Source organism: Periplaneta americana, chromosome 11 (genome assembly GCF_040183065.1).
Source record: "Periplaneta americana isolate PAMFEO1 chromosome 11, P.americana_PAMFEO1_priV1, whole genome shotgun sequence".
NCBI classification, from domain to species: domain Eukaryota; kingdom Metazoa; phylum Arthropoda; class Insecta; order Blattodea; family Blattidae; genus Periplaneta; species Periplaneta americana.
In genome coordinates, this window is record NC_091127.1 from 90738763 (window position 1) to 90754463 (window position 15701).

Below are 15701 nucleotides of genomic sequence, written 5' to 3' on the forward strand. Positions count from 1 at the left end.
GCGCGCAGCTGCTATTTGCGGAGTGAAGGAGGGACGGACCCTCCCGAATCTTCTAGAGAAGTCCGTCCGAAGAGCAGCAGCGTGCGAGATGATTCGAGAATGGACACACGCGTCGAAATAACTCGAACTTTCCAGGCTACGTCGCTGTGGTTATAAAAGAAGAAGCGTGAGGGAACTCAGAGTTTCAGTTGATTAGTCAGCCAGTCAGTGAGTAAGCCAGAGCAAGCAAGCCAGTCTTGTGTACTGGAGTTCGGCTCGAGTGTGCGTCCGCAACTGTGTCAGCATCCGAAGGCCTGAGTTCGAGTGCAGTGGACCGCAGTTGGAGGGACCTGAGTTCGAGTGCAGTGGACTGCAGTTGGAGGGACCTGAGTTCGAGTACAGTGAACTGTCTCTTAAGGTCTGTGGTTCGAGATACTGTGAACTCGAGTGACTGAGCTAGAAGAACTGTGAACTGAGAACTGATAGTTTTGATTAGTAAATAGTGCTTTGTAAATATAGTTAAGATTAACAGTTCATTGTTGTTCGTAATAGTCCTAGTGAATTGTCATTGTCGTCGTCTGTGGAGTGCACTAACGAATACTGTGTTACGTGTGTGAAGAGCAAATCCCATTGTTGCCGAGAGCGTGTAATGTGAATTGTAGAAAGGAATTATTATTGTTGAGCTGAAATAAATTCACAATATTAAGAGAGGCACATTATATATTTTTGAGCGGATTAACATTTTGGTGTGCCATGTTGAGTCTAGCCCCGTCTAGAGTGTGCCGTGAATAGAAACAGGTTGCGGAACATTGCACTAGATAGCAGAGTGGTCGTTTCCCTCTCCTCTACCTATAGCAAGTCTATGTTTTTCTAACGTATCTTCCTCTGCGTTTCGGCGAGCGACAAATACTGCTCTCCCGCTCCGAAGGAGCGCGCGCGCTCGTTGAGCGCTGTTTGTGCAGGTAAGTACTAGACTGTGATTCAACCTTAAAATGTAGGCCTATACAACGTCAATTGAAATGTGAGATGTAGACTACTGCCTGTTAGTAATAATAGATGTATCAGGCAGAGCTCAATCGGAGGTATATCTTAGCAATGTATCTTGTTTGTTCTTTTATATATACACACGTATATAAACAGGTATAAAATGTACAAACATCTTCCTGTATCCAAAGTTATGTAATTTCAATATTTATTGTCCACTCCTCTCTATTTTCCCACTCTCCTTGTTCTGCTCTTCTAACATCTTCTATCGATGTGGTTTTGGCCGATCTTTTTTGTTTCTTCCAGGGGAAATCCAGTCTAACACTTTCCTAGGTAATTAATGTAATAGCCTACATCCAATATTATCTTCATTTTTAATATCAGTACTTAATTATTTTTTTTAAATTCCCCAGGATTCTGTATTTGTTTGCCCACCAATAAAATTCGGAATCTTTTAACAATTCTTTTCCCAATACTTGTTCTCTTCTGTCATTTTTTTACGTACTATAGCCTGTGCTTTTTTTAAATTCAATTTTGTCTTCATCTCTTTTTGTATTTAGCCATTTAATAAATGTTTTGTTTTTCATTTCTAAATGCTATTTAATATCCTCACTCCATTAATATACATGTTTATGATTGTAATCCATCTTCATCTCCTTTTGTACTTAGCCATTTAATAAATGTTTTGTTTTTCATTCCTATATGCTATTTAATATCCTCACTCCATTAATATACGTGTTTATGATTGTAATCCATCTCCAAATATTTTTGTACTTAGCCATTTAATAAATGTTTTGTTTTTCATTTCTATATGCTATTTAATATTCTCACTCCATTAATATACGTGTTTATGATTGTAATCCATCTTCATATCTTTTTGTACTTAGCCATTTAATAAATGTTTTGTTTTTCATTTCTATATGCTATTTAATATTCTCACTCCATTAATATACGTGTTTATGATTGTAATCCATCTTCATATCTTTTTGTACTTAGCCATTTAATAAATGTTTTGTTTTCCATTTCTATATGCTCTTTAATATTCTCACTCCATTAATATACGTGCTTATGATTGTAATCCATCTTCATATCTTTTTGTACTTAGCCATATAATAAATGTTTTGTCTATCATTTCTATATGCTATTTAATATTCTCACTGCATTAATATACGTGTTTATGATTGTAATCCATCTTCATATCTTTTTGTACTTAGCCATTTAATAAATGTATTCTTTTTCATTCCTATATGCTATTTAATATCCTCACTCCATTAATATACGTGTTTATGATTGTAATCCATCTCCAAATATTTTTGTACTTAGCCATTTAATAAATGTTTTGTTTTTCATTTCTATATGCTATTTAATATTCTCACTCCATTAATATACGTGTTTATGATTGTAATCCATCTTCATATCTTTTTGTACTTAGCCATTTAATAAATGTTTTGTTTTCCATTTCTATATGCTATTTAATATCCTCACTCCATTAATATACGTGTTTATGATTGTAATTCATCTCCATATCTTTTTGTACTTAGCCATTTAATAAATGTTTTGTTTTTCATTTCTATATGCTATTTAATATTCTCACTGCATTAATATACGTGTTTATGATTGTAATCCATCTTCATATCTTTTTGTACTTAGCCATTTAATAAATGTATTCTTTTTCATTCCTATATGCTATTTAATATCCTCACTCCATTAATATACATGTTTATGATTGTAATCCATCTCCAAATATTTTTGTACTTAGCCATTTAATAAATGTTTTGTTTTTCATTTCTATATGCTATTTAATATTCTCACTCCATTAATATACGTGTTTATGATTGTAATCCATCTTCATATCTTTTTGTACTTAGCCATTTAATAAATGTTTTGTTTTTCATTTCTATATGCTATTTAATATTCTCACTCCATTAATATACGTGTTTATGATTGTAATCCATCTTCATATCTTTTTGTACTTAGCCATTTAATAAATGTTTTGTTTTCCATTTCTATATGCTCTTTAATATTCTCACTCCATTAATATACGTGTTTATGATTGTAATCCATCTTCATATCTTTTTGTACTTAGCCATATAATAAATGTTTTGTCTATCATTTCTATATGCTATTTAATATTCTCACTGCATTAATATACGTGTTTATGATTGTAATCCATCTTCATATCTTTTTGTACTTAGCCATTTAATAAACGTTTTGTTTTTCATTTCTATATGCTATTTAATATTCTCACTCCATTAATATAGGCCTACGTGTTTATGATTGTAATCCATCTTCATATCTTTTTGTACTTAGCCATTTAATAAATGTTTTGTTTTTCATTTCTATATGCTATTTAATATCCTCACTCCATTAATATACGTGTTTATGATTGTAATTCATCTCCATATCTTTTTGTACTTAGCCATTTAATAAATGTTTTGTTTTTCATTTCTATATGCTATTTAATATTCTCACTCCATTAATATACGTGTTTATGATTGTAATCCATCTTCATATCTTTTTGTACTTAGCCATTTAATAAACGTTTTGTTTTTCATTTCTATATGCTATTTAATATTCTCACTCCATTAATATAGGCCTACGTGTTTATGATTGTAATCCATCTTCATATCTTTTTGTACTTAGCCATTTAATAAATATTTTGTTTTTCATTTCTATATGCTATTTAATATTCTCATTCCATTAATATACGTGCTTATGATTGTAATCCATTGCCTGCTGATCCAGAGCTGGGCTCGGGTTTGGGTTAGATCCCCCGTTTGGTCTCATTGTTTGGTTTCTTCCGAGGTTTTCCCCAGCCGTAGGACTGATCCCGGATGGTCTATGGCGAATCCTCGGATTCACTTCATTTCACTCCCTTTGGTCGGATTACCTGGTTGGGTTTTTTCCGAGGTTTAACCCAACCATAAGGCAAATGCCAGGTAATCTTTTGGCGAATTCTTGGGCCTCACCTCATATCACTACATCTCGCCAAAATATTGTAAACAAATTGTAGAAAATTGCAAGATTGTAAAATTGTAAAAAAATTGTAAAATATTGCAAAAATTGGAAAAAAAAATAAATAAAAATTGTAATTGTAATTATAACCTTGTAAAATTTTGACTTGTTCCACATCTTAGAGTTTCATTGCTAATATAAGATCTATGGAATATAATAAATGAAATGAAATGAAATATCCCATAATTCTTCTTTTGTTGCTAGTGTATGTTTTTCACTATGTATTAGTATTGATCCTTTGTATTATCAAAACTTGTTTCCGTTAGTTTTTCATCTAATCTTTTCTTGTATAGGTACACAGTGCTATCATCCTCAAGAGATCGCAGATTGTACATAGGTGTAGTAAAAGATGGAGTAGTGAGGAGAAAGACTAAGAAGATCATAATGTTTTAAATAATTTAAAGTGTAAAAATATAGTGTAAGATAGTAAATGAAATAGGGAAGTGATGTAAAAAGCGAAGTGAGCGAGGTGCAGGTATTAACCATGATACATGTCAGTAAGAACTAAGAAATAAGAAAGTAAGGAATATAGTATTAGGTGGGATAGAGAATATGAAAAAATATTTGTCATATGAGTAAAATAAAGTAGAGATAGAAACGGTAATGAATAGTACTGTAGTGAAAATAGAGAATGGACTAAATAGTAAACGAAGTGTTAGGGGTAGGGGAATTAGTTTTAGATAGGTTTTATAACGATAAACAATGTCAGAGGATTAAAGTTGAATTCATAGTCGTCACTTATAAAATGAGGAAATACTGAAGTAATGAGCGTTTCCTTAGCACTTATTTTAGATCGCATTGCAGAGACGCTACTCTTTCATATGCACTGAGCATTCCCTTGACTTCGAAAGAAATATGACAGCATGGCTAGATATGAGCGCATTTGCACATTCAATTGTTTTCCAGCACCTTTAAATTCTTAAATTTGTAACTTCATCCCTCCTAGCCCCAAATATTTTCCTAAGAACTTATTTTCAAACACCCTTAGGCCTGATGTCTGTTCCTGTCTCAAAGTGAGAGTCCAAGTAATATAACTGTCTCATAAATTCTACCGTTCAGATTTTCTGACAGCAGACTAGATGATAAAATCTTCTCGACCGAATAATAAGAGGCATTTCCATATTAATTCTGCGTTTAATTTCCCCCCGAGTGTCTACTGCCTACTGGCCTTAGCTCTGCCAGATTAAATAAATAAGTTATTATTATTGTTTATTATTATTATTATTATTATTATTATTATTATTATTATTATTATTATTCATATTTGTTACTGTTGCTCCAAGAAATCTGAATTTCTCCACCTCTTCGAAGAATAAATCTCCAATTTTTATATTTCGATTTCGTACAATATTCTGGTCACGAGACATAATCATATACTTTGTCTTTTCGGGATTTACTTCCAAACCTATGGCTTTACTTGCTTCAAGTAAAATTCCGTCTTTTCCTTAATCGTTTTTGGATTTTGTCCTAACATATTCACGTCATCCGCATAGTCAAGAAGCTGATGTAACCCGTTCAATTCCAAACCCTCTTGTTATCATGAACTTTCCTAATGGCGTATTCTAGAGCGAAGTTAAAAAGTAAACGTGATAGTGCATCTCCTTGCTTTAGCCCGCAGTGAATTGGAAAAGTATCAGATAGAAACTCTGCTGTAAGTTTATTATTTTTTTTTCGTTGGTTAGTTAACGACGCTGTATCAAGTACTAGGTTATTTAGCTCGATAAGATTGGTGGTAGTAAGATGGTAGTTGGCGAGATGAGGCCGAGGATTCGCCATAGTTTATCTGGCATTCACCTTACGGTTGGGGAAAACCTCGGAAAAAACCCAACCAGGTAATCAGCCCAAGCGGGTATCGAACCCGCGCCCGAGCGCAACTTCAGACCGGCAGGCAAGCGCCTTAACCGACTGAGCCACGCCGGTGGCTCTGTAAGTTTCACTGAGACACATTTTAATTAATCGAACTGGTTTTTTGGGAATACCAAATTCAATAAGAATATTATATAAAATTTCTCTCTTAACCGAGTCATATGCCTTTTTTAAATCTATGAATAACTGATGTACTGTACCCTTACACTCCCATTTCTTCTCCAATATCTGTCGAATACAAAAAATCTGGTCAATAGTCGATCTATTACGCCTAAAACCACACTGTTGATCCCCAATAATTTCATTTACATAATTAATCTTCTCAAAGAATATTGGACAAAATTTTGTACGTCAACAAAAGTGATATTCCTCGAAAGTTACTACAGTTAGTCTTGTCCCCCTTCTTAAAAATAGGTACAATTATGGACTCCTTCCATTGTTCTGGTACAATTTCCTTTTCCCGAATAGCAAGTACAAGTTTATAAATTCGCTAGATAATGCGCATCCACTCTCTTGTATTAATTCTGCTGTAATTTGATTAATACCTGGAGACTTGTACTTTTTCGGACTTTCTATCGAAATTTCGACTTCAGAAAGTGTGGATTCGGGTATAAATGGCTCAGCAGTTTGTATTTGAATTGCGCCCCGATCATTTCTATTTGGGCTATGTACATTTAGTAGTTGCCCAAAATAGTTTCTCCATCTGTTCAGGATTGAATAAGAGTCTGCAAGCAAGTCACCATTCTCACCCTGGATCACGTTTACCCTTGCCTGATATCCGTGCTTAAATTCCTTTATACTCTTATATTAATCTCGAATGTTTTATTCTTACTATTTGTTTATACCTCATTCAGTTTTTCCTTCAACTAATCTCTCTTTTTGTTCTTAAGTGTACGACTTGCTTTCTCACCTAACACAATTAGGAACACTAAAAATAATCCAGACTTTTGAGATGGACAGGGCATGTAGTACGTATGGGAGAATTTAGAAATGCGTATAGAGTGTTAGTTGGGAGACCTGAGGAAAAAACACCTTTGGGGAGGGCGACACATAGATGGGAAGATAATATTGAAATGAATTTGAGGGAGGTGGGATATGGTGGTAGAGACTAGATTATTCTTGGCGGACTTATGTGAGGGCGACAATGAAACTTTGGGTTCTCTAAAAGCCATTTGTAAGTTGTATTATTATTATTATTATTATTATTATTATTATTATTATTATTATTAAAACTCTTGCTAATAGTAACATGAGCAAACATAAATTCCTTATTTTCTGCAAGAGTTCAATAAATTTGTGCACATCGGCGAAAAACACGTATTAATATATGAACGAGTCTCGTTACGTACGTGCACTGTCTTGCAAAGATGACCTTGCGATATTCAATTTGTAGTTTTAGTAGTAATATTATATTTTTTTCTGTAGAAATTTAAATTATGAGATCAGAGTAATAATTTATGAAGCTATGTACAATATTCCTAGATAAATACTGCTCAAAGGAAAATATAGAGCGCTAATCACTTCCAAGAGACTGTTTGAGGAAAAGTAGACACGGCCAGAGAGGACGGGCGGGCCAGAAAGTGCAGTCTCTGAAGACTGATGATATCAGTGCTTGTAAGAGCCTTTTAGTGAACGTCCTTCCCTCCTCATTCACTTTCAGATGATGTATGTACAACTTTTAATCTCAACTACGCTGAAGCGTCATAAAACAAACAACAACAATGAAAGAGACAACTCTTTAATTACAACAGATAAGACGAAATGGGCCACGCTGCCGCGCTACGGTGAGCGGATTGGCGGAGGGAGCACGCTGGAAGGAGAATCCGGCCGCCGCTATTGGCCGGCACGCCGGGGCCCTCGTTCTATAAAGGCAGTGACTTGAGCTTGATGCCGGTTTATTCACACCGGTACAATTGTTAGTGTTGTGGTGGTGTAGTGAAGGCTACTGTGCGTGATTCCTACTGTGACCCGACCGCCCCAGGCGCCGCCGTCCGTGTCAGTGCAGTTTTAACGCCGAACCAGGACCACTAATTCATACAATGGGAAAATCAGCAGGTAACAGCCTTTACGTTTCCTATTCTGTGTGTGATTTTGACTCCAAATTATCATAGGACCCGATTTCAGAGGCTTGTACTCTCATCCATCGGCGTTCCTTTTGTATGTCCCTGCCTGGACATGAACCAAAGTGAAATGTTTAACGCTTTAACATAAAATTAATCCATTAATAGTATTGTTATTTTGTGTGTTATATGGTTTTATAATACTGTAACCATTGAAGCCGCGTTGGTTCTACCGGTAGACTATAGATTAAGTTCAATTCCAAATGCAGGCAGAATTTTTCATCTCGTTATACCTTGCTAAATGGCTTCAGGGCCCACTCAGATTACTGTAGTTTTTATTATTATTATTATTATTATTATTATTATTATTATTATTATTATTATTATTATTATTATTATTATTATTATTATTATTTTCCTGGGGCCAAAAGGCATAATATCGATATAATCACCAGCTTCTAGTGCCGAGATTCAGAAAGCATAGGAGCTCTAATTACCTGTCTCCTGTATGTCTGAATGGAGCGTACACGAACACATTACTTTCATAAGAATCTGTAATTTTAAATTTGTTGTCGTTTAGTCAACTATTCGAAGTCAGCTTTGAACCTCAAAAGTAACACCAATAAGGCAACACTCATGAGACAACTAAGCCAGGAGATAATGGAGTAGGGTGGCCAGTTCCTTTCCAATTTTAAATTTATTTTCATTTCTCTAATTTTTATTTAAATTCTGTATTGAGTCGTCCTGGGTGGCAGAGTTGGTATAGCACTGGCATTCTATGCCCGAGGTTGCGGGTTCGATCCCGGCCCAGGTCGATGGCATTTAAATGTGCTCTTGTCACTAGATTTAGTGGTATGTAAAAGAACTCCTGTGGGACAAAATTCCGGCACACCGGCGAACGTCGTTAAATAAGCCATATATATATATATATTTTAATTCTGTATTGAAACATTTATTCATTTTAATTCAAATTGTAATAAAATTTTAGAGCACTAAACATATTTGAACCTAATAAAATACAGTTAAAAATGCTATAGTCTAGTATATTCCTAATTTGAGAAGAAAATGTGCACACGAAAAAGCAGTCTGCAGGCAGAAATCACCATGAATATGATAGAACATGATGTAGGTTAGACACCACCTAGCGATAGAGAAGTATGAACTTTGAGACCGAAAGACTTATAATGTATAATAAAATTTAAATTTAGTTCAAGGGTCGTGTACTCGGAATGTGGGGAGGACGATGCCTCCAATACATTTTAGATTATATACCTAAATGGAAAGAGGAACATTAGAAAACCTAGACATCATGGACTAACCAAAATTTTTAAGAGAGCAGCCAAGATTGGTTATATCAGCCTAAACCGTGGTGTGATATTATTATTATGATTATTATTATTATTATTATTATGATTATTATTATTATTATTATTATTATTATTATTATTATTATTTTATTTATTGAGTCGAAATAGTAGAGTGAATGTCATGAATGTGTGTGTTACAATTCGGTCATACGCGAGCAATATAATCCGTATCACGGATTTCTTCAACACAGAAGTAAAACTTGAAGTAGCCTATCTTAGAGAGATTTACAATGTAAAATAACTCCGACTCTAAATGAAAGGGCTAATGAAAAATTCAAAAGTTCAAGCTCAAATTATCCGTAAATCTAATACCTTATAAGATAATGAGTTCAGTGACATTATTTCATGTGTTTTATCACACTATCATTTGCAGTAATATAAACCTATTTACACGGGGAACTGTACAATGATTTGATCATTAGACTTTGGATTAGTTGCCATTCCATTCGTTAGGAGTCACTAAACAAGAGAAGGAATATATCCATATTGATAACAGAAAAAGGTTAGCCTACATTCTGTGCAAGTTAGCATAATTATCATCATCATCATCATCATCATCATCATCATCATCAGCAACATCGTATCTACCGTAAAGTTGTGAGGTTTCTGCTTCGTTCTATACTTATTCCTTTGACGATTATGATTCAACACAATCCCATAAGCATTCTATTCATGTCGTCATCGTGGCGCGAGATTATCTGATAGGATAACACTCACAAAGAACAAGGAGAGATACGAAAAAACGTCCAATTGTACTGGGGAAAAAACTATTTAAAATATTTCTATGGTATGATGCCAAATTTGAGAACTAAAATTGGAAGAGAAAAGTTAAAATTGTGATATGATGATGATGATGATGAAGAAGAAGAAGAAGAAGAAGAAGAAGAAGAAGAAGAATTCTAGGATTAGGTGTAAAAGATTATTTTGGCTCAAAAACTAAAACATGTATTTTATATTCCAGACGGGGAATTCAAGGGTTCATTTGGTGTTCCCGTTTACTTTGAAGTTCAAAATTATATATGAGATTTTTTTCATCATTAATTTTGTGGGTATTGTCCTAAGTGTGAATTAAGATTTCTGATGAGGGGGGAACAGAATCCTAGATAGAGAATACCATACATAAAATTATTATTATCCTCAATCGATACGGCTCAACGCTTGGTCGCACTGAGTTGCTTGTCTTGCATCTTGATCATAATAATAATTAGGCCTATATCCATGAGCAGGCTGAAGATAAGATGTGTAATCCCTAAGTTATTGATTGTTCTCAGCTTGCCGGTGATGATGATACATCAATATTTTTTTTAATTGCTTACAGTACTTTATACTTTATAAAGTGTACTCGTATTGAAACAAAATTATATTTTGTAAGGGAGGGATAGAAGTTATCCCTGGCAGGGATGTTAATATGAATTTATGAGAGGGGGATAACTTTCCAACAGGGGAAATCCCCCCAATCCCTCCCGTTAATTCGCATCCTGATATGGTCGTATGGTATAATAATAATAATAATAATAATAATAATAATAATAATAATAATAATAATAATAATAATGACTTCGAATTTAATTACATTACAATCCATGACTATGCTGCTCGCATTATATGTATATTGGGCTAGCTACATGTTCGGTTTTTTTCCGAGACGAATGTCAGGTAATTAATAGCGAATTCTCAGTTTCATCTCGCCAAAATACGCTCTCGCTGTTAGCAATTCTACCGACGCTCGAAGGTAGGTGAACTCACTGTTCATCCACCATCGTCAAACAACCGTTAAAAATATGCATATCTAAGACAGAATAGCTAAAATTAGTTCTTCTCTTCTTTCAAGGTTTCGTGTGGACTTATGTCAGGGTCGAAGCTACATGGTATCATTAATACGTGTGTAGCAGCTGTACTGACTTTACAAGCAGTTAATATTTTCAAAGAAATTTAATTTTTCAACATAATCAGTCTCGAAAATTGAACCTCGAGCAATCTAAAACGAAAGAGGACAGTTTATTTAGTATCTTCGCTGGAAGGCGAAATAAATATGCATGTGAAGGAGTTACGGAGAACGCGCTACGCGTGCACAACCAAGCAGGAAGAGATCAAGGATAGATGAATGGTCTCTGTCAGGGACTAGAGAAAACCCTGGCCTCTGAATAAAATCTACGGCCTACTGTCGCTTTCACACCTGCCAACTGAGTTCAATGCATTGAAATTTATTTTAAACAAATCAGTTATTATTCAACCTACAAAAAGAATATTTCTATTTAATTTATATTAAATATTGATAACAAAAAGCGTAAAATAGCCTATCTTGAACAGAGCTGCAGTACGAATATCGTATTTCATCTTTTTAGCTTCCTATTAACTTATAAGAATTTATTACTTCGCATAGTCGCTTGAATTTGAAATGTTACCTATGAGATCATTAGTGCAACATATTATTATTATTATTATTATTATTATTATTATTATTATTATTATTATTATTATTATTATTATTAGTATTAGTAGTAGTAGTAGTAGTAGTAGTAGTAGTAGTAGTAGTAGGAGTAGTAGTAGTGTTATCATCATCTTGACATCGTTAATATCATCATCATCATCATCATCATCATCATCATCATCATCATCATCATCATCATCCAGTGTTTCTCAGTTCTATGCTGATACATAATATTACATTGCAAATCTAGCTTTCAGGTATACCTTCCTGTGAAGCTGATTTGAATAATTTCAAGGGAAAAATTGTTCCGGGGCCAGGTATCAAACCCGGGACCTTTGGTTAAACACATCAACCCTCTACCAACTGAACTACCCAGGAAATCTACTAGACCCCGACTCAATTTCTCCCTATATATCCACAGACCTCAAAGTGGGCTGACAGCCGATAAGAACTAACATTGATTGCACACAAAGTCTGTGTGACTTGCATTGTAGTTTTCTTTCAACGAACAGTGACGTGCATTATGCAAATATAGCTTTCAGGTATACTCCCTGTGAAGATGAATTGAATAATTACAAGGAAAAAATTGTACCGAGGCCGGGTATAGAACCCGGGACCTTTGGCTAAATGCACAAAGGCTCTACCAACTGAGTTACCCAGGAACTCCACCAGACCCCGACTCAATTTCTCCCTTGAAATTATTCAAATCAGCTTCACAGGGAGCTATACCTGAAAGCTAGATTTGCATAATACATGTCACTGTTCAACAGAAAACCACAATTCAAGTCACACAGAGTTTGTGTGCACTCAATGTTGGTTGCTTGACGGATGTCAGTCCACTTTGAGGTCTGTGGATATTAAGTGGTAAATTGAAGAGGGTCTGTTAGAGTTCCTAGGTAGCTCAGTTGGTAGAGTCGTGGTGCGTTTAGCCACAGGTCCCGGGTTTGATACCCGGCCCCGGAACAATTTTTCCCTTGAAATTATTCATATTATTACAGTATTCTGGTCATCACAATAGATATGTTATTGCAATATAAACTCTGCACGATTTAGTCAAAACTTCAGAATTTTCTTATTAAATTACAGACCTGCGATACTAATGAATTTTACATTTTTTATGATGCAATTTTAAATGCGAGTTTCTTATTCTTATAATAAAGTTTCTTTGATTAATTACCCACGGCAGAGATTGCTAATAAGATTATTAATAGGCCTATCTTTATTTTTCAGTTATTTTCTTTCAGGGAGCTTTAATATAAGTCATCGGTAGTAGAGAAAATTGATGATTATGATTTTAATACTTATTATTAATTTCATTATTCATGCATAGTTTTCTGCCCTTGGGCAGATCCTTCACTGCAAAACCAACATTCATATATCTTGATGTTGTCTAACATCTGATGACTTCTTCTGCCTCGAACTTTCCTCTCATTTTCCATTCCTTCCAGTGCATCTATCAGTAACCAGTTTCTTCTTAGCCAGTGACCCGCAAAATTCTTTTTCACTCCCTAATCAGCATTCTTCTTTTTTCACCCTCCCTTTCCAACACAGCTTCATTCCTTATTTTGTCTGTCCATTTCACAACCTCCATTGTTCTCCATTATTGACATTTAAAATGGTTCTAGCCGTTTCTCTTCACTTCGTGGTTCTATCTCATAGAATTCCACGCTCCACACAAAGCACTTCACTAGTCTCTTTCTTAGTTCTTCTTCCAGAGGTCCGCACAAGATGCTTCTTTTTTCTTTCAAAATTATTATTATTATTATTATTATTATTATTATTATTATTATTATTTTATTATTATAAATTTTTTCTAGAGACACTGTGTGTTCTCACTATGTTCTATTCATTATGTATTGCCTCAAGTTGAGGCCTTTCGCTGACAACGTAGTTGGGGAATCCCGCTAACTTTTCAATGTCAAGTATCGGTTCATAATTCTTATGAGTGGGAAAGAGACGGGAAAAATTTCCAGTCGTTATATAATGATGTTGAAGATAAAGACTAATTATCATATTAATGTAATATACAGTAACATGATACCAAGACAGATTCTCTTACAAATGCTTTTCCGTTGGAAAGAGATCCTTTGGAAGGCCATCCAAAAGTTGGCGGATGACCATAATATGTCACTACCTTAATACTGGAAAGAAGGATGATGTCAATGATGATAATGACGATTATTATTATTATTATTATTATTAATATTATTAATATTACAAGGCATTAAAATTATGACCAGACAGTTCACGACTTGTCTTAAGAAACCCAAGCGTTTGATACTGAACAAACATTGTGGAAGTTGTGTTGAACAAGGAAACTGTGTGATACGTTCTTCAGTTACTTTAGTTTCAGTTCATATATATATATATATATATATATATATATATATATATATATATATATATATACCTTCTTTTCGGTTTGACGCAAAGAAAATACGACAGGATTCTTTTGACATGGAATTGTTGACATGACACAAGATTTCCATTCAAGTTTCTTTTGCTGAAATTAATTTAGAAAACCCTCGATATCTCCAACTTGCACCATTCACGTCCTTCCTGTTTTGAAATTTAGTATGCGCCGAGTATAAAGATGGACGTTAAATTTAAATTATACTCTATTTCGTGTGTGCTAAGGAGGTAAGCCTCTATTCGCGACGGTCTGTTGGTTTCCTACACGCGCGTAAATATGTAACAGTATTAACCCAGTTCGCACTTTGAGCAAGTTTCGGAGTCCCTGTAAAATGTCTTCAGAGTCTTTCAAACTATACTGGGGTCTAAATTTTCATGAGCCTTGTTTGAATATCACAGACCGCAGCAATCACACAGGCCTGCGAAATAGGAAACTTGCTCGAAGAAATAACATCAATAATTTAATCTGCAATCTTCTGATTGAAGTTCCGGCTGATATGTAGTCTACATCTATTATCAGGCAGAACATCTCACCTAACGATATGTGTCAGAGGAATAATAACTGTTTGTCTGCATCTGAAGTCTGACTACTGTAATATGTAGCTAGTCGGCGATGTATGCAATGGAAGGGGAAAGGAACTGGTCACCCTATCCCATTATCTCCTGGCCTAGTTGCCTCATAAGTGGTACATTCTTGGTATCAGTTGTGAGGTTCAGACCTGTCTTTGGACAGTTGACTAAACATCAAAGAACAATTCCATCTGCATCTCTGCCTTGCAGCTACAATTGTATTGGAAACACTACATTTCTGATGCTGTCTTTGCAAATGAGGTCATACGAATAAGGTTGCTGCCTTTACAAATCCATCCTCCTGTGGCGGGTTTAAGCCCGCCAACCTAAGTTGAAGTAATGAGAATATTAGATGACAGAGAAAAAACGGTAGGCGATTATCATAGATATTGGAAGTAGATAGGGATTGTCACATATGTGAAGATGTTATTCGGATGTATAGGAAGTATAGTTAGGCTACGCATAGTGTATTGTTAAGATTGGTCTTGCATTTATTGTTTGTGTATGGGTCTTCAACATATTCACCAAATCATTTTTCAAGAGCTCGATGCGACGTAGTGTTGAGTCATGTAAACTTACTGATAATAATTTTACAAATCAATGAATCAAATTTCATTTTTTTTTTCTTTTTTAACCAACTTACGTCTTTAAAAATTTTACAAGCACCGAAATTGGCTAATGCTAGTTTATTCGCATTATGTTTAGCCGTAAGTAATAATGTCATTCAATTCAGAGGTTATTCTGTGAGATACTTAAAAAAAATGTCGCATACAATTTTTCTCCTTTTTGCTTCTTTTTCGAGACAAAAATTGTTTTATATGAAATATTTCGTAACGTGTTTTGGGAAAGCCACCGATTTAATTCTCAATATGATTAATCAATTTAAGAGAGGAGTGTATTACGAATAAATGATTGAAATAATTTTAGTTATGTCCTTTAAATGTGCAGAAATTTGATCCGAACAAATATAACTTTTAGTTCTCTAAAGAAATTTTACAATGTTACATTTCTTCGGAT

At 34.5% G+C, this 15701-nt stretch overlaps 1 protein-coding gene across 2 annotated transcripts in view; it reads left to right on the top strand.

Moving 5' to 3' along the window:
* The first annotated feature begins 7733 nt into the window (after nt 1-7733).
* The window catches only part of Drip (aquaporin homolog protein drip), a 414839-nt gene continuing 406871 nt past the window's right edge, over nt 7734-15701 (top strand). For both annotated transcript variants that reach the window (XM_069839752.1, XM_069839751.1), the window contains exon 1: nt 7734-7899. In XM_069839752.1, coding sequence (XP_069695853.1) covers nt 7884-7899 — 16 coding nt within the window. In that variant the 5' untranslated portion in view covers nt 7734-7883. The remainder of the gene's footprint in view (nt 7900-15701) is intronic.